The sequence below is a fragment of the Lepisosteus oculatus genome, chromosome 3, assembly GCF_040954835.1.
Source record: "Lepisosteus oculatus isolate fLepOcu1 chromosome 3, fLepOcu1.hap2, whole genome shotgun sequence".
Taxonomy (NCBI): Eukaryota; Metazoa; Chordata; class Actinopteri; order Semionotiformes; family Lepisosteidae; genus Lepisosteus; species Lepisosteus oculatus.
Genome location: NC_090698.1, coordinates 14,261,169 through 14,288,784, shown reverse-complemented (window position 1 = coordinate 14,288,784; position 27,616 = coordinate 14,261,169). Strand labels below are relative to the sequence as shown.

The following is a 27,616-nucleotide window of genomic DNA, read 5'->3' as shown; positions in this document are numbered from 1 at the left end:
ATCTCTGGGGAGAAAGATCTAACAATCTTCAAGTGGTACACTGCCTCCTCTTATCACTGAACCTGCCTCTCACAGCTGCCCTGCTGACCTGACGGGAGGGAGAAATCATCTTGTTTAGTGGATATGTTGTAAAGCAAATTGGAATTGCGAGCAAAAATAGATTACAAGAGCCACTATGGGGCCAGCAGGACTTTCACGAGTTGTTGTCTGAAAACCAGAAAGAAACCAAAAAAAATCAAAGGAGGAAACGGCAACTGTGCTCCATTAGGGCTAATAAGTGAGGCAGGTCACAACCTGACATCCAGTTTCTCTCACAGCAGTCAAGAGACAATATGTGCAGTGCAGTGGGGTGTTGGTATTTTTTATGATTTTTTTAAATGTTAACACACTTATATTCACTCTTGGTCCTTGAGTCCTACTATGTCTTCTGTTTTTTGTTTCACCCTGGACCCTTAATAATTTTATGTGGATCAGTCCTCCATTTAGACAGTCTACGTTACCTCTTCTTTCAGGACTTTACTCTTTCAGGATTATAAATTATCTACAGCAGTGGTTCTCAAACTTTTTGGACCAAGTACCACCCCTAATCCAAACAAAGCATCCAAGTACCACCTACAAGTCATCATCTCAAAGGAACCCCAGAAATTCTCAATGACCAACATGAGTGTGCATGCACACACTCACACATACATATAATAAATATTATAATAATAAACTTTGATTTTTCAGTGCACACAACAAAGTTCTATGGATCATATGGCGTACCAGCTGGCGGCTCTCTGCTTACCACTGCTGGTGCGCGTACCACAGTTTGAGAACCACTGAACTACAGCATTTGGTGGACTGTGGTGCTCCTAGACTAGTAATGTATACAGTATCATTGTGGCAAGTTTGGTATCAACTCAAAAATTCAGAACAGTCAAGGCAAGTAAAGGTGCTGCGTGATGCATACTTCCACAAACAATATTAAAACCTTAAAACCAACTAACAACAGTAGCCAAATGCCTCTAGATTATGCTTTTAAATTTGAACAGCTGCTAATGTTTATGTTTGAGTTAATACATTGCAGATGGTGCATACCAATAGGAAGAAGGACATTTTCACTTTGCAAAGGCCTCTGTTATTTTGGAATCAGCTGTGAGGTTGTGTTTTGATTCAGTCTGAGTACTGTACAGTACATCATTTTTTTGTAGTTTGATGCAGAACTACTTATTATTTAACTAGTAAAGATTTATTCCATGCTGAAAGGAAATGAAAAGAGACACATTGTTTCAGCTGTGGAGCCTTTTTCAGGCTTCACAAATCTGAAGAGGATTCCACAGTTGAAACAGTGTGTGTCGTTACTTTTCCTTTCAGTAAGGAAAAAATCTTTAAACCTACAAAGATGCAGACATCTGTGAGTTCTGCTAAGAGGTTTTAATACCATTACAGAACAGAGCCACCCAATGCTAATCGGTTTGGCTTACCAGTGCAATCCCTGTACTGAAGAGGAGAAATGTAACCATCATCAACATTTCCCAAGCACATCTGGCACAGTGTTTTAAAGCAGAGTTAACTGTGAATGGAAGAGCAGTGCATCACTCAGCACTTCCAATTAAGAAGCGCCCAGCAAGTCCTAGAGACCACAGTTACTGTATGTGTCAAAAATGGGACTGCCCAGAGGCCAACATAAGCTCAACCAGTCCTGGTAGCACACAGTCTTTTCTGTGTTTCTGTTTGGGGAATCTCATCTCTATCAACTAACTTACTGTCTGTGCATTTTGTATTAGACAGAAATAGATTATTTATGGAGAGAGTTATAAAGAAAATATATGGAACACATTGAGCATATTTTCCCAGAAACCGATTTATTCTGGGCTATTTGCAGGTTATTGGGTTTTTCTAGTCAAAAAAGCAAGAAGGGTTGGATAGCCTAGACTTTTCTGTTATTTCATCATTCTTTATACATTTTGTTTTTAATTGTTTTTTTTCTGTAATACAGCTTTGAATGAATAGGAATTTCCAAAAAGTGTTTGAGAACTCTTGACAGAATAACATCACATTTTAAGTGAACAAAACTGACCGACAGTCCATATTGTCACTTTCTTTGAGGTCCTTGAGGCCCTGCAAGCGACAGGGCAGACTGTTCTCATGAAGAAGTGAGTTTGTGTGCAACAGATTGCATATGAGCCTCGACTCTCTGGACATCTATATGCAACACAGCCACAATTTCAGTAAACTGAAAGAAGGAATGTGCTCTGCGGGGCTCTGCTTTAGACAGCATTTTCTACTTTCTTCCCAGTAAGGTAAAGCTCAGGTGTGAGCTTCATTATAATGAGATTTTACATATTGCCCTTGACACGCATATAAAACTAGCACTCTAAGGGGAGTGGGATTTAGTGCATCAGGGTATCAGTTTTGCTGAAGCTTCTGTGAATCCCCATGAAGATGAGACCACAGGTATTCTGGACTACAGTACTTACCCGCTACTTAGAGAAGAGCCAGTCTGCTCAGGAAAATTGTAGGCACACACATGGGGCAGAATTCATTGTGAAACTGAAAGTGCTTTATATTGATTGTTGTACAATAGTAAAGGCACATACTATAGTTAATAAAGTCTAACTTCATGAGATATTGCTCCTGTTAGGAGACTAACTGAGACCCTATTATTCCCTACCTGATACTATCAATACAAGTGGGGAATAACACCTGTCTTGAAGGATGGACTGTAAGATGCTTTCTCTCACAGCTGCTGAGTTGTCGAACCTGAGCAGAGTAATCAAACTCCCTTCAATCTCAAATGCTTGGCTGTGTGCTGCTAGGTTGAAGCCTGTAGAAAATGTGAAGACATTTATGGAAATAGTAGTTAATATGGGTCACATTCAAAATGTGTTCTAATCTTTTCTTTGTTTCACATAAAATAGCTTAAAACATCAGTAAATCCAATCCATCCATCGAATGGTTTGATCATTTAATAAGAACCCTAGAACACACAAAAGGTTATGAACTACTAGAGGCGATTTTTCTGTTTCGGTTATAAATAGATTTTTTAAGAATTCCTTCCATGCCATTTTTCACCTTTAACCACATGTCCTGCAAGCGGGATCCAGGCTTCCACAGTCCTGTGCCTAAAGGATCTTGTTTACCGTCTTGAATGACTCTTCAAAATCTTCATTTTCACTTCTACCTGTATTATCCTTGTGTTGCAACTGATCTTGAAAAAGTCTGCTGAATTTATTCAGTTAGTAATTTAGTTTAGTAATTTGAAAACCTGAATCAAGGTAATTCCACTTATTAATACCCCTAGTTATCTTCCTTTTTTGCATTTATTACCATGAATGCATTTCTTTAAACATCTATAGATTTTCTTGAACAGTGAAATAAATACATGAATAGCTAATGAACAGATAGCTAGGAAGATGGGTCGATTGGAAGATAGATAGTTGGGTCGGTTGATCGATTGATTAAAAGAAAAACAAATCAGTGGTCCACCAAGGGAAAACTGATATCACTGCCATGATGTGATCACGTGAATGTGATTTCTGTCAGTTTCCATTTGCTGGAAAGTATCGTTGTGAATAAATTTTCTTATGTTGTTTAGTTCATAATGAGTCATTGCTGGCACCAACTCAGGTTTATTTTATAGAGTGTAACACAAGTTAGGCTAACCTAACAGGAAATAATGACATTTAGCCACAACTTATATTATCTGCTTCATGAACTACTGAAAGTTGTAAGTGTCAGCATAGATGATTGCCCTTAATCCAAAAACAAGTCAAAAACTCCCAAAATATTTTTAACTACCAATTGAAGTTTAATGATATAAGCAGACTTTGTCCTGGAAGACATTTGTTTGTACTTCACATGCCTTGCTAAGTAACAAAAATATTTTCACTTGCATGTTAATAATAATATTCTGGAAAGAAAAATGCTGTTAGCTTTATGTATTAAGTGGTGAGATAGTATGTTATAATGATTATATCCAGAGTCATCCAGAGACAACATTATAATAAACATTGAAGAATAACTGCTTGGGATCATTATTCTTGACTTTATTTTGGGAGAAAACAATATAGTTCAAATGACTCAACTGAATTATCAGGGACTAATGACAATTAAAATAATGTGTTCCTTTAATCATGGCTTTACAGTATGTACAAGTAGGGAAACTACTTTTTATAAATATAAATCCTTATCTTAGTGTAATACTGCTTAATATTCAGCAAATTATTAAAATTAAATTAAAAATCAGTAGGCGATATAGTATATATTTATTGCCTGATGCTCACCAGCAATAACGTTAATTTGTCAATTTCCAATAACAGTGTCCATGGTGATGGTGTATATGTAAAAGACCTAATTTTATGGTGTTGAGCAAGCAATTTGAGTTACATATAAATAGCAAAAATTTCATTTTTACCCTCCACTGACTGGTGCAACGTTTCTTAAGTCAACACAAATTTGCAAATGGAATTTTTTCATTAAGTGTTCGGAAAATATATTTGAATGGTTGGATGGATATGTAAAAAGCTTTAAAACGGTGGGAAATGTACATGTTGCTTTTCTATTTTATGTTATAGGTGTATTATTGTGTCTCTATTTTACATATTCAGTCAAAGACTCCAAATAATTTTGGCCATTTATATTCTCTTTGAATTCGATCTTTATATTTTGTTTTTCTGTACATAACACATTTGTTGTGTCACCTCAGAAGATAATCTACTGTATATAACACAAATATATGCACCCATTTCATTGGTCAAATTTAGCTTTGTCCCACTGATTAGCTTTGACTTAATATACTTGAAAAAGAGTCTTTTCATATTCATACAGTTGTGGTTTTCAGTATTGCAAAATTGGTGAAAGCTAATTAATAGTCACATTCCCATTATATATTGCTCTCGCCATGACCCTGAATGTTCTTCCTTCTAGTCACCGTATTGCACCACATTTTCTAAAGGACGCAGGGAGAAAAAATTCTCACAATCCTTTTATCGGTGTACCTTATCGGAGTCATCTTATTCGGATCGGAGGGAACCTTGTGTTTTTGAATCAGAAACCGAGCCTGTCTTGTCATAAAAAGCAAATAAGAAACCTAGTATTAGGACGTAAAGAAAATATATTCTTCTTTTCATTTGTAAGCAAAATTAACCACTGCATCTCATGCAAAATTGATTCATAAATCACTTAATTTTGTGTTTACAGGATCCTTTTGTCTGTCTAAGGCCTTGCCTGTTTCAACAGTTCTGAGATTCCTTTCACATCATATCATAGCCAGCAGCTGTCACGATTATAGTCCCCCCTCCTTAAGGGTGCTCCAGCCCTTTCACTTTAGACTTCATTCTGTGCACCTGATCCCTTTTACCCAGCCCACCTTAAAAGCCAAGTGCTGACGCTCATCCTGGCTCTGCATCTGGTTTCCGCACCGTGCGAGTCCGGGACCTAGAAGCGCCTGGTCCCGTTAAGGTTTTAATCTCTGTTCCCGTTCCTGTTCCCTGTCCGCCGGTTCCGACCCGGTTCATGGTTTTAATTCCTTGTTTTGATGGATCTCCTGGCTTTGGACTTACTCTTGTGTTTTTGGATACCCTCTAAAGTTTATTTTTTGGGATTGTTTGCCTCGGCCACACCTCCCCCGTGCACCAGCGCACTTTGGACACGCCCCCCTATTTTCAGCCCCTGCATGACGTTTCCCTAGTGTTTCCCCACTTCTTTGGATTGTGTCGTCCGCATAGAGTCCGGAAAGAACTGTTCGTTACAGCAGCTACAGTATATCACCCTGTAACTCACAACTGGAAACCCACTGAAACTAAGCAGGTGTGAGCCTGGCCAGTACCTGGTTGGATAACCTCCTGGAAAAGCTAAGGTTGTTTCTGTAAGAAGTATTAGTGGGGCCAGTAAGGGGCACTCACACTTCAGTTTCACACTTTCAGTTTCCCCCTATCTTCTGTGAAGTAATATAACTTGCACAGCTGTAAATCCTTTCATTAGTATGAAAATGTTGTTGTGTTATAGTTGTGATTATCCATTTATCCGTTTATTTCACCCTCATACTTCCATGAAAACGTGTTGCTAAAGGAGTACATTAACAGGTTTAAAAAACTGTATGTACAGTAAGTTATTGTTTCATTGTCAGCCTGTGCTTCTAAGAAAAGCTTTACAGAATTGTAAAATTTCATTTAAAATTCAAATTAAATGCTAAATCTTAATTTAATTTTTACAATATATACTATTCATCATTACCTTTGAAAGGTAAGTATTTAAATTTTAAAATATGTTTTTTCTGTATTTAAAAGAAAATGTTTTCTTTCTATTTGTATAAGGATATACTGTACTATATTTTCTCTTAATCTCACTGCACAATGGGGATGTGAATACCATTTCCTACAGGCATATAACTCTCTCATAATATCACACTCAAGAGAGACAAACCAGTGATTCATCGTTATTCAGTGATTAGGGGTATAACTCACTGTTGCCTCTATAAATATATGAAGTGTCCCTGAAATCTGTGCAGACTTTCATGTCATAACTCTGTTCTCTGGAATCCTCATCTGGGTGCTCAGCATAGTCTGAGACCTGCCATTCAAATTTAGGATAACGCAAAGGTGCAAAAGAAGGCCCTGAGGTTCCAGGATGGACAGGAGCAATAATGCTGATATAGCATATACAACAATTCTATATGATAGAAACTAGGACTGTGTGTGTTAAATGGTTCAGATAAGCTCTGGATTAAACCAGAGATAACAAGAAAGATACAACTTCAAGAATTAAAAAAAGGATTTTAAACATGCTACTTTGAAACATGAAACACTGTTTGGTAGGTGGTTAAAATGTCTCAAGCATGATTAGGGGAACTTATTCAAACTTAAAAATATTAGATTTTTATTTATTTTTTTAAATAAATTGAACCATATGACCATTAAAACAAAAGAGAACATACCGTAGCATACACATTGTATACTTTTTGTGCTGGTGTCCCAGGAGACAAGGAGGCTGATCCTTGGACTTAGAGGATTTGGTCGCTTGAGCAGTGTGGATCAAGCTTATGCCACAAGCTCATAGTGATCTAAATGTCATTTTTTCAGCCTGTTGATTATATACTTTTACTATCAACCACAGATTGATACTGCTGGCAAATGACAAGTCTCTGAATAATTCTGCTCTTTTAACCTATTTGTAAAACCACATTTTTAAAAGTTCAAGAGATTTCAAATTACATCAGGAGCAATACGAAACAAAGAAAAAAATAAAGACCGTAAAGAAATAATTAAGTCTTGGCCCTCTCCTTTCTGCTATCCATGCTTGTCACTGCTAACTGCAAGTGGACATTGCTGTATTTGGGCTTTGTGCAGCTATGTGCTTTCAATTTGTGTTTTCCTTCTTTGTTTGTTTGTGGAAAGGAACACAATTCTGCATGTCTGACAGGAGCCATGATGCTGATGGTGTACTGTGTCATGCAGTACCACTTTTGCTGTTGCGAACGCACTGGTGCCCACTGCAATCAGAGCTGTAACCCACTCAATCAGACTCACTTGTGTGCAGTGGAGGAGGGTAATTTTGAAAACGTCAACTGGGAACCGTGCTTCTTAAGATGGAAAAAATGAAATATTCATGCACAGTGTTTGATGTATACTGGAATGAATCTTAAGTAACAGTTTCCCACTGTTTTCTCCTACCGTCATTCTTTCTTTATAGCCATCTTAATGTCTGTCCAATAAGCTCCTTCAAGGGCACATGTGTCCTAAATGAACTGATTGATACAAAATGATTTTGATAGAGAACACTAATTGCCTTCAGTGCTGGAACCAGTGAAGTGGTTTGTGCATTTCTGAGACACATCTGTCACAGCATAAGAGCCTTCCTTTCTTATTCATTCAGTCACACATATGAAGCTGGATTGTCTTGCCTATAATAACTGCCTTTCTTAATCTTGTATAATATACTTTTATGCTATTTGCTATTAATATACTAATTTACTATTAGTATAAATTATAATTGGTGTTAATAATGTATTATTAATATTTTCATTGTCATGTTATGAATATTGCATTGCATACTCATTTTAATACCATTCTTTTAGAATAATTTATAATAATAAGTTGATTTACAGCTGACCTTAGCCAGCTGTAAATTAGCCCCTGTCTTACGATAGAGAAATACATGACTTTAAAGAATAAAAGTTTAATTGATCTCAAAATCTAATTATGTATTAAACCTTTAAAGCAGATCATGTTTTCCAACTGAAGACAAATTGATAAATATACACAGCAAATATGACAGAATACCCCTAAACGACTGTGTAATACTGGAGATCTCTGATAAAAATACTTTGCTGCATTACAAAAAATGTTAAAATGTATTAATAGCCCAAAGTTATTAGAGGTGTGTGTTTTCTTGCATTACTGTTGTTTGCAGGACTGTTTATACTGTATGCCCTCTCTGTATTAAAAACTTTCTTAATTGAGTCAAGAAGAATTCATGAAGCAGATATTTATTTACAAAAGCTTACTGTAAACAAAATCTATTAAAGCCTTAATGATTTTAAATCATGCAAATGATTAATTTGCATGTTCAGTAGTAGTATAAGCACTGGAGTAGAATCCCTAACAATACAGAACTCAATGATACAGCTGTACACAATTATAGATTATTATAGTTATAGTTTATAGTTCAAAGACACATTAAAGTAACCTAAATTACACCATGTTTACAGCCTTGATACATCTTGAGGTCAGGTCATCAGCAAGCTCTTCACAGTTTTTCTACTGGTAGTATAGTAGTATATGCTTTGCTCAAGGACTGGACCTTTAAACATAATTTATAAATCAAAATATTATTTCACAACTGGTAGGCGACACACTTATAACATATTAGCCAGCTTGATCTGTTTCAAAACATGGTCCCACACAGACTGACATTACCCTTTAATAGTGTTTCCTGTTTATAAATGAGGAGATTATGCCTAAATGATGCTTTAACATTAACTAAAGTGTGTTAAGATAAAGTAATTTTATCATATATGATGTGAAGTGACAGCAAGGAAATGGGAAATGGAGATTTATTAATTATTAGATTAATAATAAAAGAACCAGTGAAACATTGCAACTAAAGTTTACACGTTTGATGGAGTTATAGATATATAAATCAGAAGAGTTTTGTAAATATTTTCACTTATGGATAAAACATTACTCCACAAAACAGATGCAAACGCCTGAAATAATCATAAATTTGCCACTTCTGTACTTATTTTGTTATATGCAATTTCAAAGAATTAAGAAGGACATGGACTTTGAGCCTTCTTCCTGAACTCAGATCCAGACAAAAGGCATTTTTCATGCCATGTACTTGATTTGTCTTTGTCTTTGTTTTTTCCATCAGAGGAATTTGCACTGACTCTGATGTGGAATGATGAGGCTGTGGTCTGGATCCTCCTTTCAGAAACAGAGCCTTTCTACCTTGAAAACTATCAGACATTTTAATAGAATGATGAGGAATTTAGTGCAGGACCATAAGGCTGGCAGGAAGTGCAAGGTTAACATTTACAGAAGTCACTGCAGTGTTAAAAACTAACATGTCTTAAAAGGTCAGAGAATTCGTTTTAATAATTATGCCAGGTGACAGCAGTAAGGTCAAGTTAATCTATCTGTCATTTTGTCACTTAAGAAAACTTTTCTGCTGTTGAAGCAATTTTATCATTTAAGGCGGAAATGTGGCCTTTAAATACATTATTCAAATGACAAGCTTTTTCTGAGATGATAATTTGCTTGAAATTCATTGAGTGTCCCTTTTCTTCTTTATTCACTGCCATTAATAATGTGCTGCTTCCATAAAAGACTGAAGAGAAGCGACAACTGAGTGGTGACCCATGAATTCCACTGCAGTGTTGGAGACAGAACTGAACGATTTGAACTTTCAAGGCCCTTTTAGTCCAAGGATAATGCCCCATCAACAGAACTATTATGAAATGCTCTTAACGTAAATTGTTTAATGGTTGGACAGACTCAGGATGATTTAAAGTGTGGCTTTTCACCGGTAAGGGAAAATAAACCACACAAATTACTTTTAGTTATGTTATACTGTAAGTCGTTCCTCTTTCTCATAATTGGTAATATTGCCTTCTAAAGGCCTTCTATATATGAAATAATTAAATCATCTATCTAGCTGGGTTTTGTGATGCTGGGACTTTTTAAAGAGACTATAGTGAGTTTAGTTTGTATTTGTGTTGCTCCACTATGCTGTGAGTCTTTGCTGTGAGATTCTTGGGTGGGGCAGAAGTATTGAGTTATCTGGTACCAGAGCTGACAATATTCTGGGAGCATGTGTCAGGCAGTGATTTGTGCATGGGGAGCTGCTCATCATTGGATGCTACCAGTCCTGTCACGATTATAGTCCCCCCTCCTTAAGGGTGCTCCAGCCCTTTCACTAAAGACTTCATTCTGTGCACCTGATCCCTTTTACTTAGCCCACCTTAAAAGCCAGGCGCTGACGCTCATCTGGGCTGTGCTCTGATTTCCATATCGTGCGAGTCCGGGACCAGGAAGCGCCTCTTCCCGTTAAGGTTTTAACCTCTGTTCCCGTTCTGTTCCCCGTCAGCCGGTTCCGACCCGGCCTTCGTGTTTTTAATTCCTTCTTCTGATGGATCTCCTGGGTTTGGACTTACTCGTGTGTTTTGGATATTCCCTAAGGACTACCCTCTCGGATTGTTCGCCTCGGCCACACCTCCCCCGTGCACCAGCACACCGTGGACACGCCCCCCTGTCTTCTGCCCCGTATTCCTGCATGACGTTTCCCCAGTGTTTCCCCACTCCGTCAGACTGTGTCGTCCGCATAGGGTCCGGAAAGAACTGTTCGTTACAGAATGCAGAGCCTTCACCTGGACCCCGCGGACGGCACCCTGGCAGCCTGGATTCCATCGGGTTTTTTTTCTCCCCTTTTTTTTTCTTAGGGCTTCGGAGCCGCCCTGAAAAGGAGGGGCGTACTGTCACGATTATAGTCCCCCCTCCTTAAGGGTGCTCCAGCCCTTTCACTAAAGACTTCATTCTGTGCACCTGATCCCTTTTACCTAGCCCACCTTAAAAGCCAGGCGCTGACGCTCATCCGGGCTCTGCTCTGATTTCCATATCGTGCGAGTCCGGGACCAGGAAGCGCCTGGTCCAGTTAAGGTTTTAACTTCGGTTCCCGTTCCTGTTCCCCGTCCGCCGGTTCCGACCCGGCCTTCGTGGTTTTTAATTCTTTGTTCTGATGGATCTCCTGGTTTTGGACTTACCCTTGCGTTTTGGATTTTCCCTAAGAATTACTCTCGGATTGTTCGCCTCGGCCACACCTCCCCCGTGCACCAGTGCACCTTGGACACGCCGACTTGTCTTCAGCCCCGTTTTCCTGCATGACGTTTCCCTAGTGTTTCCCCACTCCGTTGGACTGTGTCGTCCGCATAGGGTCCGGAAAGAACTGTTCGTTACAGTCCAGTGCTTTAGCACCTTTAATCCTTTGCACAGATATGCGTAACAAGGAGAATAATAATATAATAATTGCTTACACTTATATAGCGCTTTTCTGGACACTCCACTCAAAGCACTTTACAGGTAATGGGGACTTCCCTCGACCACTACCAATGAGCAGCATCTACCTGGATGATGCGACGGCAGCCATAGTGAGCCAGAATGCTCACCACACATCAGCTATCAGTGGGGAGGAGAGCAGAGTAATGAAGCCAATTCATCGATGGGGATTATTAGGAGGCCATGATTGGTAAAGGCCATGGGGAATTTTGGCCAAGACGCCGGGGTTACAACCCTAATCTTTTTGAAAAACGCCCTGGGATTTTTAATGACCACAGAGAGTCAGGACCTCAGTTTTACGTCTCATCCGAAGGACGGTGCCTGTTTACAGTATAGTGTCCCTGTCAACTACCCTGGGGCATAAGGACCCACATGGACCGCAGAGTGAGCGCCCCCTGCTGGCCCCACTAACACCTCTTCCAGCAGCAACCTTAATTTTTCCCAGGAAGTCTCCCATCCAGGTACTGACCAGGCTCACACCATCTTAGCTTCAGTGGGTTGTCAGTTGTGAGTTGCAGAGTGATATGGCTTTTGGCTAATAATAAGAGAACTGTGCACCCTCATGGAGCTTGTCAGTGCCATAGTAATATACAGTAGATTGTTTCTGCTTTTTTTGTGCCTTGATCTCCAGACTGTTTTGCCAAGCACAAGTCCTTAATCTATCCACTGTATGTTGATTTAAAAAGGTGTTGTAGGTGCAAAATGGCATGCGTGATTCAATGCTTCTCATAGTTCACCTCGCACTGAAAGACATTTCAGTCTCTAATGATGTTCTGTATAATTGCAGGCATAAGTCTTGGGTCTCTGTTTGTGAAATAAGATTTTTCACTAATTTAATAAGTGTGATAACGGCGTGTAGGGGCAAAAGAAGACAGCTGCCAACTACTACCACTGATAACTTCCTTCCTCTGTGTAAGTGGGAGTCATTAATTCCTACTTCTCAGAAATCCTCAGTTTGCAGACTCATACTAATGATGCCAAAAACTTCAACCATTGGGGAATTGTCTGTACCTCTGTACATAGTGTTAATTAAACTATACCTGTATGGAATGTAGATATGAAGTAAACGTACATCACAAAAATGAATTATTGGATTGATCTAGACTTTTCAAATACAGTACAACCTCCCCGAACCCAAACAATCCAAACCAAACCTTCGTCAGGAAAGCAGACCATGAAGCAATGTGACAGTTTGTAAGAGGTAGAAAAGGATGTGATAGATATGGAAATAGAAGAGAATGGATGGAAATTATATAAAGATACACTACCATAAAGATTAAATCTCAAAATAAGTGGCCCAAATGTTTGAATAAAGGATTTTAGAAAACCATGATGAGAGAAAAGGCAGTTTATGAAATAATTAATAATTGACAGAAACCAGTTAAAAAGAAATTGATTCCAAAGAATTGCAAGTTTAGCACAGGTGAAAAGGGATATTAAAAGGGATATTAAAAGAAAGATAGAAGAAAGCTAAAATAAAGAAGGCTTTTTAGTATCACAACTGTAAAAAAACAGTGAAGATTGAATTGAAGGTATGAGTGATAATGATGGGAAATGAAGAAAAGGATGTGTATTCATATTTAATTTAGGTGTTCACTATGGAAGAAACTTCATCTGCCCCAGGCAATCAAGAAATAGAAAAGGCAGAAGTGTTACAGGAACTAGAAGCACTTAGGCTATAAGAAAACAGAGCCTGATGGTGTTTTTCCAATAGTACATACTGTACTGTAAGGAGACAAGAAACGTTATTCATAGACCTGTAACAGAACTCAGCATGTTTTTTAATTCCTGATTGATGTCTAAGAGTTTTTATATGTGCCAAATGCATTTACTGTACTTTTGAAATAAATCCTAATTGCCTCAACTGGATTACTCCCAATTGTACAGTAGTCCTCCTAAAATAAAACAATGTTACACATTTTATTATTTTTGAAGCAGAATTAAATATACTGTATCGCATAGAATTCATGGTAAAAAAGCACCTGGGAAATCCACAGGATGACATCAACTCAAATGCAAACATCATCAACAATAAATGCAAAAACATGATGAGTTGTGAACTTTTACATGGGGATGAAATACGATCTACATTTAAGCAGATAAACTGCTCTTAGTTTTCAGAATGAAGAAAACAGACATGCCAACTGAGCATCATCACATATCCACAGACTGGATCCAAAGTATTCCCTTCATCTCCTCCTTTATCTTAACACATGCCACCATGTGACTCTCAGCACCTCTTCACCTGGAGGCTGCTGCACGTTCCTGATACATGGAGAGATCTAAAGGCTGCCTGTCTGCTGCAGCTGAATCAGAATCAGTATCTCTCTAGAGCAGTATTAAGAAGACAGTGTAGGTCTTTACCTTTCCCTGCCTAGTGATACTAATGAAGGCACTCAGCTCATGGACTTACTGTACGTTATACCAGTAGTGAAAATCAACCCAAGATTCAAAATAGCTCTATACTTTACATAGTGTAACTAGTATGTTAGATAAAACCAGGGTACAGTATGTTGCTGTAACATACACACTTCCATCACACACCAGTGCATTTACTGCTAATTTGTTCTAGGATTAAAGAGTATAATTTTTTTCTCCATCTGCAAATATGCTGCACATATTTCAGAACTACTGGAGACGGTTACAGATTGCAGATAAGTTATTTTGTTTTCACAATTCCTACTGTATCACACTGGGTCTTGCCCATAAGGAGAAAATATCCATAATTAAAAGTCTTTCACAAGAAGGGTTCTGGTGCCCAAGAACAAGGCCAAGCAGTGCAGAAATATATTTAGAACCTCATGTGTTGTTGCCCTTGAATTATGAGAAGGCCGAAGTTACCATTGAATTTAACGAGTGATGGTGCCGTGTTTTTTAGATACTTTGGAAATACGAAATGTTGAAAGACCTAGGTTGTGGACTGCTGCAGCAAGATAACAACAGAACAGCAAATGTCTTTTACAGAAATAAAGAGAACAGAGGTTAACATAAAAATAAATTACCACCATGCAGAAATAGTAGAATTAGAGGGATTGTGTACAAAGCAGGTTATCTAGGTGTACAAACATTTGTAGATTAAAGCACAACAAAGTTACAGAATGCTATAAACATAATCATCATCATCAATAACAATAACAAAATATTAATAATAATAATATTTTTTGTAGAACTTTTCAATTTGAAGGAGTCCCAATCCACTGTAAAAGGATGTTTTAGTGTATCTTTCAATAGTATGTTTCATCTTAGAATGTGAATTTTCCCAATGGTAAGGGTTTAAAGCAACCTTATAATTAAACACATAGAAATAAGAAGCCAATACCTCTGTTCTATCTGCTGTATGGAACAGATTACATATTGGGTTGAACAACAGAGGGATATGTCCTGACAAATCCAGGGGATGATGTGGACATGGAATGGAAGACAGAAATGTCACGAGGTGTGAATGAAAGATTTGTGAGTAACACAAGCAGTTTCAGGTTCGTGCTTGTAGACAGTTTACACAGAAATCGTTAAAGTATTTCAGTGTAACTCACTCTACCGTCTGTACAGTATATACAGTACCTGTAGACTAATATACATGAGCTACAGCATTCATAAATGATCCAGCAACACATTTAGCAGTCAATTTCATGATCCACCTGTATTTTCTATTGTCTGATCAATACTGATTATAGAGACATTTGTCTTTACCAAATCTTAAAGGAAATCCTTTCTGAAAAAAAGATTTCCCTTACTTAACCTCACATTCAATCTCAGCAAACTCATTTTTGGAAAATGATTTACTGTATCCTTTTAAAAAAACAGTATCTGTTCTCGGTAACAGGTGCAAAATATGGAACTTAAAGGTTCTGTAAAATATGTTTTTATTTTTAGGATTTCAGATTTAAAAAATATATCAGAATAAACAAAACTTTATGTAGTAAAAATCATATTTCAACACTGAATTCACAGATGAGAAATAAAATCTCAGTATTTGTGTGACTTTTTATGTATTCTTATAATGTGTCCTATAAAATTACCCCCATTCTTTGATGGAAGCAATCTTTGGTACGTATATCCAGATTGAAGATTGGGGTGGGGCTTTTGATTTCAGTGGAACTGATGTCGGGTGACTGTAATGACCAGTGACTTTACTTTTTCCTTTTTTGAAATTCTTTGTTATTTTCATCACTTCTTTTGAGAAATGGCTGGATGAGATTTTTGTATCAATTAGCTGCTATTACGAAGAGGTACCGTACAAAGAAATCTTTACTACAAGAAGGTTACAATGTCCTTCATAGTGGAATGGGTTGATACCACCTTAATAGAGTGACCTAACACTACAGTTTCCCACAACACAGTTAATTACTGCCTCTGCATTCTATAAATTTTTACACATTTTATTTGTCTGGTCTGTTTATTGTGTTATCCACTGTATTTTGGTAAATATGGTAACAGGCAGTGCTTTTGTTTTGATGATTCTGTGCTCTAGATAGGTAAAAACAAGTAATATTGGGTGATTTACTAGACCTCAGGATGTCCAGTAATTACAGTATAAGATCTTAGGTGTGAAGTGAATCTCTTTCAGGTGATGAATTTTCACCTTTCAAACATTTCTTTTAGGATGCTGTGTGCAGGAATCGAGGGGTGATTCCAGTGCTCTTGAAATGGTTTCTGTGTGTATCCTCCTGCATTCACAAAAATGTGTTCAAGAATGTTCTACGAAGAATAAGTGAATCTAATGGCACCAGTTCACGAAAAAGGAATTGAGTGGACTGCTTACTGTAGACTGTACTTGCACAAAAACATTTCTTTTGTGATCCTGAATTAGGGGAGAAGCAGATCCAGAAGAATACATTTCAGTCATCTTCATTAAAAAGCTACTGTACATGTCCTGCGTGAGAACAGTATTATAGCCCTCAGGCAGCTCCTTTTGTAACGAATGCCTGTTGACACACGGTAGCCAAATTGCAATAATTTAATCTCAATTACATTCCATAATGTTGTGCGCACTGATGAAAATGTGTGATAATATTGCTGCTGCCATCTGCGCACAGACAGAGCATTACAAATGAGGAGCCCGAGTTCTGCCCGCACTTCACACTCCCATGTGTGTTAACAGCAGGAAAGCATCAGAACATTTTCAAATCCTTGCTGTTTGGAGAAGTGAAACAAAAGAAGATGCATTATGGCTCTGCACATTGAAATTAATTTGTGATATTATAACTATGTGAAAAGGCTTTCGAACGTTTCCTGGGTACCATATGTTGTAGATCAATTTGCAGTGTCTCAGGTACTATATAAAGATACTGTATAAAGACTTTTGATTAAGTCATAAGTCATCAGTTTGAACTGTGTGTTGCTCTCTATTAATTAAGCAACTTCTGATTTCATTGACAGATAAGTACAGTGTTTGCAGTTTAGGCAGTTGGATCATGTGAGAAAATTAAATTAAAAACCTATGACTGAATTACTCCTGAATTACATACAGTATGTTGTGCTTAACATAATTAAATAGTTAAGTGCCATGTCCCATAAGATTTTGATCTTTCTATATGTATAAATAATTCTATACATAAAAAGTAAGGCCTTCTGAGCTGAAAGCTTTCGGGCAATGATACAAACAAAAACACCAAATTGCAGAATTTGGAACCTGCAACCTCAATGGAAATGAAATCTGAAAGAGGTGTTTGCTTACAGTATTTCTAAATAATTACAAATTCAGCGCTGCACTGTGGGAGAGTGAACAAAATAACAGTGACAACAACAAAAAGGAAAGAGGTTGTGAAAACAAGGAAGCTAACATGCAAGAGAAGATTACAATTAGACGTATTACATAGAGTAGGTTGAATTCAGCTGGTACATGTTATGTTGCGCACTGCGTCCATTTGGGGTTTACGACGCTTTTGCGCTTTGGGTTTTGGGGGTTACTGCTTTACGGCACTTGGGTGCCTTGGTGGGGTTTCAAGTTATGCACAATAAAGAGCAGACGTCTGTGAAATCTATCCGCCTCAGTCCCTGGTCTTCCGGGGTGCAACAGTACTGTACATACAGTAGTCCAGCTAGTGAAGAATAGAGCTTCATGCCCCTGGGGTCAAGAAATGGAGATGTCTGTGGGAACCCCCCACCCTGTGCAGGCAATATCTGTCTTGCAGTATTAGGTACCACCATCATTGCTTCCAGACTCCTAGTTCTTCAGTAATTATCAGGTCAGGTCTCAAAATAGGCTTTCTTATTTACTGTACTACATTGATAAAAGACACAAAAACACACCCCAGCAGGCACCATAGTTAGTAGTCAGGAGCTGAAAATAAAGTGGCTGTTCACAATACACAATCATGTTTTTTTTTACTTTTAAATTAAATTTAGTGTACTCTTTTTTAAAATTTAAAAATCAAAGGCAAAAATGCTGTGGGTTTCTGGAAAGGCAATGGTTGGGAAGGTTTTTAAAAATGTTCATAAGTAGTCAGAGAAAGCTTTTAGATGCTCATGTTTGATTAGCACTTTGCTACTGAAACTTTAAAACATTTCAGAAACGACTTACTGGAATAAAACGTTTGCTAATATGCTGCATAATATATTCATTGAAATGGAGAGAACATTTGTTCCTGCCAGTCACACGGAATAAATGAATTCTACATGGGTGTTCACTTGTGATACCAATTGGAGTGGGGTTTGTGACATTAAGGAAAAATGCAATATAACATTTATGATGTATTAAAAGACCACATGCTTGCCAAGTGAGGCTAAGAACATAAACGATGGATTATACTCAGGAGAAAATCAGTTCATTTTTCACATGGGTTTTGCTCATCACATCAGTTTAAATTACATCCAATGAATTCAAACCTGGCATTCCCCATCAGTCAACCATTTTGATGTCCTGAAAGTCTTTTCTTTAATGTTGTGGTCTAATAAAGTGTGAATCTAGAATGTCTGCTATAAATTATAAATCTTGCTAAGGTATATCCTTGTGGTTTGACATCTGCTGTGATTGTGTCTGGAACACTGCTACTACTCTAAAACTGAGAAATGCTGTTTTTCATGTACCCAGTATAGGGGATAAAGAATTAATAAGGACACTTCTTCATTTACTCTGGAAATAATCTGACAGTGACTGAATCTGTTAATGAGTCAACTATGACATTTCTTCTTAAAGAAAATTAAATAAGGTTTTAAATAATGAAAGGAAAATATGAAGGAAATTATTGTTTAATATTATTAATAATAATAATAATAATAATAATAATAATAATAATAATGTTTTAACAGAGCCCTTTGGAAGATTAGCTCGCCATGCATCCTCTATTCCTTTCAACTACAGATTACGAGGGTTTTTACCCTGTAGCACTGGCCAGCACCTTAAGAAATGCAGTGAAGGAGAGGTGTTAGAATCTTTTAGATCATAGAACCCAATTCTTAACTTCACAGTGGATGTGGAGGCTGGACCCTAAGGAATGTACAGTAAGTTAGACAATGACAGGGAAGAACACACAAAGCAACCAATTTAATTTTAATTTTTGACCTAATGAATGATCCTGCATTTGATGTTCATATTTGGCTGATATTACTGTAAGAGACAGAAGGCATGATAGTTACTCTTCACATACCAAAGCCCACACTGATCCTTGCTGTCTTGGAGGTCAGGACAGCTGCATGCATAACAGTAGGATTTCAAAGTACTTAATCAAACTCATGTTGTGCCTCAGCGAGTCACTGCATCTAATGATGGGTAATTGGAAGAGAGCCATTGCGGAAAGTTAATGATTAATTTGAAGCTGCAACGTCTTTCCAGATGTTACCTGAATAATATGCAGCTCTCGTCTTTATTTAGAGGAGTACCTTAAGATAGTCCTAAGATAGTCCTAAGTCCAGTAACAAAGATTACTTTGGCCTGAGCCCCCGTTGCGTTACAATATACTGGTGTTAGTATGCAACCAATGACCTGCTTATACAGTAGGTTGTTATATTTCTTATATATTAATTCTGTTTAATAAGATTTTCTTTTAGCATATTTTCATTTCTAACACATTTTTCATGCTGTGCTTTAGTATGTCAACAAAATGATTTTCAGCAAAATTGGTTCTAAATTTGTGATCTGCTTTTCAAAACATAAAAGAAAGATCCACTATATTAGGAATTAAAATTGCGCAGAAACATTTTCGGTGAATGTGTAGAAAAAAAGCTTTAAAATGCAAAAATATTTGAGCCACAGATATTGTGTATATAAGCACTTAAATATGCATACAGGTTCTGCACAGGTTCAATGTGTTCTAGAAGAACTAGAAGCCCAAAGTTTCACCACATAAGAGTTTACAGTAGTTTTTAAATTCTGGTTCGGAATCCTCCTCTGCTGGTATTTGTTTCACCCTTAATCACCAGTGCTAGTTTAGACTTTTTCTGCACTCAATCCTTGGTAACAAAAATACTATGAAGTACATTATTTGCAACAAATTCAGCAAATAAAACTTTCAGCAGTTTCGGTTTGTTACTTTGTTCCCTTATATTGAATAAACAGGCTTTTAACTAGTAATGAACAGATGGTGGGAATAACACACTACTAGACAACTGCAATAGTGAGTTTTTGGTTATATTTCAGCTCACACACCTGAATAAGGGCAGTGATGAAACTCGTTAACACAGGGTTCAAACCAATTACATATCTTATTCAGTTTTTTAATATATGAAAACATATTAAAAAAGGTCTAAAACATAAACTTGATAAAGGAATTAACCTGGGATTAAGAACTGGGCTATAGTCGAAGTCAGAAGACACAGGGATTACAGTACTTACGGCAGACCAGGACTGAGAACCACAATACTGGGGTATTATTGAAACCAAAGTCTGAGTTCAGAAAGAAGACAAGTAAGTACAGTAGATCAATAACTGGCTGTTATTCTTCAGCCACTGTTAAGCAGTGCTGCAGCAAGATGACAGTTCGAGACCCAAGCCAAGACTTTGGGGATCTTTGGCAGATGAGGGCTGCAGTTTGCAGAATGTGAACTGTCTGTGGAGGAGAAGGCAGAGAGGCCAGTGAGAGAGGAGCTGTCTGGAAAGAAGACAGTATGGTTTCTGAGTAGAGGTTCACCGGTAATAAATAGACAGCGGAATAGGAGATTCTGCAGCAGGGCCAGCAGAGGACTGGAATACTGGACCTCCAGGGGAAGGCGAGTCTCTGTTGGATCAGTGTTAGAAGTTTTAGAGAAAAAAGGCATCATTATTAAGAGGTGTGTAAGCAGTAGCCTAAACACAGTAAGCTCTAGTGTCAGAGCACTGGTCTAGTGGAGAGTCCTGGCTTAAATAGTCCACTTAACAGGTGATTGACTGGTGGATTGATTGTGTGGTTGATAAATAATTTTCCTAATTGAGAGGCGTAATGAGCTGGTAAGGTTGAATCCCCGTGCGAATGTGCCAAACATGACACTGGCAGAAATTTGCTTTTGTGATTAAGGGCCCAGTTGGAACAGAAAACAGCAGACATTGAGGCACTGCAGGGCCAGAACTTAAAAACCACAGAAATGTGGATTCTGAAATGTATAAAAAAATAATGGTGTTAAACTTTGACAATGTTACATTGTTTGAGAAACAGTTTTTGAGATTTGCCAGAATTATGGTCCTAATCAAACCTAAGCATGAACCCTAATTACAACTTGAGAATTTAAATTGTATCAAAACTGTATCAGTCAGTGTCATGACTCCATACAAGAAAGGAAAGATACTTTCTGTCTTCTGGGAGAAACACAATGGTAAACTGTAAACTGTAAACTGTAAACTATAGTCTGTGCTTGTGTGTTCTCTCACTTATAAGTTGCTTCTATCCCAGTTTTACTGACAGTATCAGTGTCATATTTCATTTCCATGGCAACAATACCCTTTGCATTCAGTTGAGACGTGTTATTTACATATCAAAAGAACCTAACCAATTAAAACTGTGGTTGTTCATTTTAACTTTGGTTATGTACAAATATGGAAACTCCTCAAATGTTTGGTGTGCACTTGGCATCTCCACAGACCTGTCTTGTCAGGTGTGAGATAAAGCATGTTTGCTGAATCACATGGGGGTGTTCAGTAGCTACAATAGAGCTTTATTCTTTTGATTCCTTTTGCCAAAAGCCAACATTTTCAAGGCTTTCCTTCACTCTAAGTAGATTGATTGTGTTATAGCTACTGCAGAAAACTCAGCGACATATTCTTTTTTTCTGCAGCATGAAATAGCTCTTCCAAAATGTCAAAATAAAAAACCCATCACTGTTCAAATTCTGGAAAGTTTATTTCTATTCTAAAAATAAAATGTGTCTTGACCATCTGGTCTACCGATTGATAGTGTTAGTGGCATGATGGCTGATTTCATGGCACTGAACTGCCGACAACACATCACTGTGGTAGATTTTCTCCACTGAGCGGCCTGTTCTTTACTTGGCTACTGTGCACAAAACTTTCTGGCTCCGCAGATAACTGGTTGATGCCAGAAGATATTCCACTCACAGCTTTAAAGACTTTTTTTTACAAAATTCTTTCAGAAGATGGCAAATTGCCTGCCTGTATCAGCCAGACAAAAATAATTTAAAAGGGCTATACAGTATAATAATTATAATAACTGCTTACACTTATATAGCACTTTTCTGGACACTCCACTCAAAGTGCTTTACAGGTAATGGGGACTCCCCTCCACCACCACCAATGTGCAGCCCCACCTGGATGATGCGATGGCAGCCGTAGTGCGCCAGAACGCTCACCACACATCAGCTATTAGTGGGGAGGAGAGCAGAGTAATGAAGCCAATTTATAGAGGAGGATTATTAGGAGTCCATGATTGGTAAGATCCAATGGGAAATTTGGCCAGGAGGCCGGGGTTACACCCCTACTCTTTTCGAGAAACATCCTGGGATTTTTAATGACCACAGAGAGTCAGGACCTCGGTTTTCTGTCTCATTTGAAGGAGGGCGCCTGTTTATGGTATAGTGTCCCTGTCACTATACTGGGGCATTAGGACCCACATGGACCGCAGGGTGAGCGCCCCCTGCTGGCCCCACTAACACCTCTTCCAGCAGCAACCTTAGTTTTTCCCAGGAGGTCTCCCATTCAGGTACTGACCAGGCTCACACCTGCATTAGTTTCAGTGGGTTGCCAGTTGTGAGTTGCAGGGTGATATGGCTGCTGGCTTTACTATATACAATATTATATACAGTATTAGTTATGCATTATTAAATTACTACAATGTAACTAAAATTGATTTGTGTGGAGTTGACATTTGGTAATATACTGTCAAAAAGTGCCAAGATTTCCATAAGAACATATTACTCTCAATAAAGATTTTCAACTCCCAGATTTCATTAAAAGATATTTCAGAATGTGCTACATGTACAGTACATGTTCACAAATATCACTCAGGTGAAGTTATGATTATTTTATTCTTTTTCCTCTACAGGTTGTTGAAACCAACCTTGTTGCCTTTGATTGCCACTGGATCATCATCAATGAGGTAAGCATCTCCAAATGAGAAAAGGCAAAGCTGCTTTGGAGGCTGGAATTCCTGCTTTTTATCTCTGCAGTGGAGGGACAGAAAGAGGAAAGACACTGCCACTTGAACGGGTCTCAGATGGTCTGCCTTTCTTATCTCCTGCTAGGCTGATACCACTGTTGTGACTTCTAACCACAGAATTATATTGGTGTTACACCTACAGAGAAAAACTTTCAACAGAAAAAAACTTCTGAACTGACATACAGTAAGCATTAATTTGCTGAGTCTAAAAATTCAGATTGATTCCTGGCATTTGTGCAATGTGAAATTCACCTCTGAGGTGGAAGAGAGAATCCCTATCTAGGGATTATTTCTTGAGTTCTTCAGATGTTAAAGAGTCAAATCTGAGTAAAAACAGTAAACACTCATTTAACACTGCAAGATTGTTAAACTGAGGCATTTATATCTGAATTGCTGACCCTCATACCAGCGTTTCCTGGACAAGCACCTTGCATGTTTTCTCTTGAATCCCACTGTGTTACTGTTGCCTGCTGTTTTTCACACTTCAAGACCCTCATTAGGATCTAGCTTTGAGCATGGCACTGGTTCCTAGGCCTCATCTTGAAGGAACCATGTGTCTTCTGGTTTTGATCCTATCTGAGCTATCACCCATGTCATATTACACTCTGCTTGATACTATTGAAAAGATATACAGTAAATATGTCCGTTTGCTGTTTCAAGAAACAGGATGGGGACCATAGGATTAGAGGACTGATGTGGCTCACAGTCATGTTACACTCTGTTTGAAACTGTTGAAAACTATTGAAAAGATATACAGTAAATGTGTCCATTTGCTGTTTCAAGAAACAGGTTGGGGAACGATAGGATTAGAGGACTGATGTGGCTCACAGTTGCCTGACAGATTACAGGACTTATTCCTGTACAACAAGCTAAGACTATCAAACTCACCCAGTCTTGGCAGTACTCGGCCAGCTGTGCCCTGCTGCTGGGATATGCCTGTCACAGATGGCTAGTGCCCCAGCCCAGTCTCTAATCAGCAGTGTCTGAAATTTAGGGATCAACTTCTGTTCCAAGTATGTGACTTTACTGATTTTAGCCAGGTGGGAACCCGGTGGTAGCCTGGTATATAATTTATACTTCTATAAAAGGCTTACATGTTTTGACGTCAATGTGTAATGTCATTGCCACAGCTCGTTATACAGTTATATCACACAATTTTCTAATAAAAGGGAACCTTGAATTATGCTATTTTCTCAAACTGATATGAGAACTCGGTTGTTCTTTTTTCACTATAGCCTAGCTTACAATGCAGAGGTGTTCCTGTTGAATTTATGGCCCACTCTTGTTGTGAGCTTTGCATTTTAATTTTTGGAATGAATTGCATTCCCACGGGATCTGGAACTCATGAAAACACTTGATTAAATACTGTGTTTTAGTAATGGCTCGGATAAAATTTGAGGTGCTGGTTATGTAAACAGGACATGAACATGGAATTGGGGAGTTCAACACAATAGTGTTCAGTTACATGGAGTTGATAGTTGCTGTAATAAATGTCCATAAACATCTATTGAATAGGGTGATCTCCAATGTGGCCTGCTCCCTCATGAATAATTCCTTAATTTAAAATTAAATTCTGAAACGGATCAGATCTGTTGCCTCTTATGTGGACTTATGTCATTCACACACATACAGCACAGGAGCAGTTGGTAACCCCAACTTACTTAGCCAAGTAAGCTGCCACTTGTTTATTAACCAATGAACAGCAAAAAAAAAGAGCAGTCCACATTTGCATTAATAGAGCTTTAGATGTGTACTGTACATGTACATAATGTTATGTTAATTTCAGTTCATTAAGTAGCTTTGTTCCTTAAATTCCTTTTTCAGGATACTGAAAAATTGTATATTTACTGTAGCAAGCTGCTGTATCTACATGCAAAGGACCTGCGCACATGGAGGACATGCAGGGCTGTAGGGTGGCTGTTTCCAGTACTATTTTTCACTTGGCAGATGAAAGAGAAGAGAAATCTCCTCTAACACAAGAAAGCCTCTTGTATTGGCTGACAGCATCCTTTCACATGGACAAAGCCCAAAACCAATATTTGTTTTCTATTTCTACAAGAAAAAGTGGAACAATGTTTGAAACATTGGAACAGCGGCACAATGACAAACCACAGTTTTAGAATTACAATGGCACAGCTTCTGGGAAACCATGTCAAGATGTTGCCATCGCAGATGTTTATCCTAACCTGAGCCCAACAGAATCTGTGGGAACAGCTCATCAATGCTATCAACAGTAGATAACTTCAACTGGCTAGCTTTGAATATCAACAATCAGATAATTCTCAGGCAGATCCCACCCATCTTTGTACAGCTTTAGTTTTAATACTGCGCCACATTTCATATAATAATTCTTTGTTCTCTATTTTTGTTAATGTTTTCTTTGGCTTTGTGTGATATTTATGTTATATACATGTTGGGTTAAATCCATTTGAACTCACTGTTGTATTTCTTTTGCATGTCAGCATTATTAGTCCTAAGACTTTCAACTGTTCTTTTTTCCTTTCATTTTATTATTTCAAATGTTTCCATTATATATATATATTTGGATGAATGTAAAATAGCATGGTGTTTCAGAAAATTCACTACAATCTAGAACTGCTTTTATCAAGTAAAATAAAAAATACAGAATAAACCATTTTCAATAATGTGTTGAAAAGGATAATCCTGATTCCCCAGGAAGTTGTTCTGTAACCAAACAAATTTGTTCTCAAATTTGTTTCTGTTAAATTAAAAGGTCTTTAGCCAAAGTGAAAAGGTCTCCAAAATATAGACAGGTCATTTCTGACCAACATTATATCCGTATTTGCTGCTGAAAGGTTACAATGTGGTTAAAGGCAAACAAGATGACTATAGTCAATTGTGCAAGACAGTGAAAGCATAATTAGTCACTTATTAAATACAAATAAATTTTATATTTAATGACTACTGGGTGTAGTCATTTCATACAACAGATGGCCAGGGATGCAGATTTTTAATTAATTAGGATATTCTGAAAATTAATAGCATAAAAGGTCAATTTGGGCTGATAAGTGCTATTTAATACATTTATGGAGTACAAGTGGTATTTGCCAAGCTTGTTACCTCTTAGTCATTTAAAAAGGAAAAAGGCAACACACTGTTCCTTCTTCAGTTTCTCTTAAATTGAATTCATTTAATAATAAAAAGGTTACACTTAGCTTTTAAAATGTCATTGTCTCTCAATTTAAATTGTAAATTTAATTTTAAAATTTTAAAATTAAAAGGAGTGTGTACAAACATTATCTGTGATATGAATTATGTTATTCTAATATTTTATTAATGACATTTATTGATGCATAATATTGATAGAGCAGACTGCCAATTTTAGTTGTCATTTTAATCACAATTAACACTGTGTGATTAATGATTTCCTCATATTCCTGGAGATAATTGGTATACCTTGTAGAACCCCAAATACTGTGAATTTTACAGAATTTAATCAGAATAATTACATGACTGTTGTACATAATAAGTGGGATGAATACTTCAAAATTAAAATATAAAACTAAACATATAAGCAAAAAAATGTGTTTGCGAATTACAAGGATTGTGGTAAATCTATAGTCCAAATATTTGTCATAATTATTTTGTTACACATTACCATTTTAATATTATAGTGGAAAGTATTCTTTTTTCTTGATGTTTCTTGCCTTTTCTGGGGATCTTCTGGACAATTTACACAAGGAAGCGCTGTTTTGTGTGAATCAGACAAGGAAGATATTACAGGAAAACTAAAGTAATAGGAAGCATGTCCTGCAGAGAATTTGCTGTAAAAATACAGGAATTAGTTTTAAAACTGAGAACAAGAAACAACAGTTAAACACAGAGCTGTGGGAGTAAAGAACAAGGTGCTATCAAGAAATGACTCGATAGACTTCTCAGATTAATTAGTTAATAAAACCAAACAAGTTATATGGGCATAGTGGCATGTTCATTAAGTAACAATTTTTCTGAAGATTTTTTTAATCTAATTCCCTTATGACACAAGACCCTTGTAAGGAAGGTCTGAGACCTTCAGACCAGAGAAATGAACTGTGACCATAGCAGCAGAAAATCAAATCGTTTCACTCAGTCATCTACACACATACTGTACATGATTTAATAGATACTGTACAGTATATTATTTAGCCCCAGTAAAATGCCTGGGAAAAGCAGGAGGGCAAACGTATTTGTTTTCTTTATTCGTGGAACCGAAACAGTGCACAAACCATCTCAAACAATATGAAATCACAACACTTGCACTTGGGGTTCCAAAGAAGAATTCTTCATGAGGTGCAATATACTGTATAAAAAGCATTGAGAGTGTCAGTAACCTGATGGGATAAAGTAGATGGGTGGTCTGAGCATGGTACAGTATATTACCTTGTGGAAATGGACTTCATTCAGTTTGTATTTGGTCCCAATTATACAGAGTGGACCACCTTACCTCATTTGTTGACCCAGAGTATAGAGGGGTTCTGGTGCCTCTCTCCCCTTATAAAAGAAAAAAAAAATATTTAGCATGCACAAAATGTGTGTGCCCTGTAGTTAAAAGAATGC

General features: G+C 37.5%; 1 protein-coding gene across 3 annotated transcripts in view; it reads left to right on the top strand.

Annotated features, from left to right (window-relative positions):
• grid2 (glutamate receptor, ionotropic, delta 2) overlaps positions 1-27,616 on the top strand; it is a 595,344-nt gene that overhangs the window by 336,403 nt on the left and 231,325 nt on the right. For all 3 annotated transcript variants that reach the window (XR_001477768.2, XM_015340421.2, XM_006627273.3), the window contains exon 5: positions 22,946-22,999. Coding sequence is in view for 2 of the 3 variants with exons in the window: in XM_015340421.2 (XP_015195907.2) it covers positions 22,946-22,999 (54 nt within the window). In the remaining variant the exon portion in view is untranslated. The remainder of the gene's footprint in view (positions 1-22,945; positions 23,000-27,616) is intronic.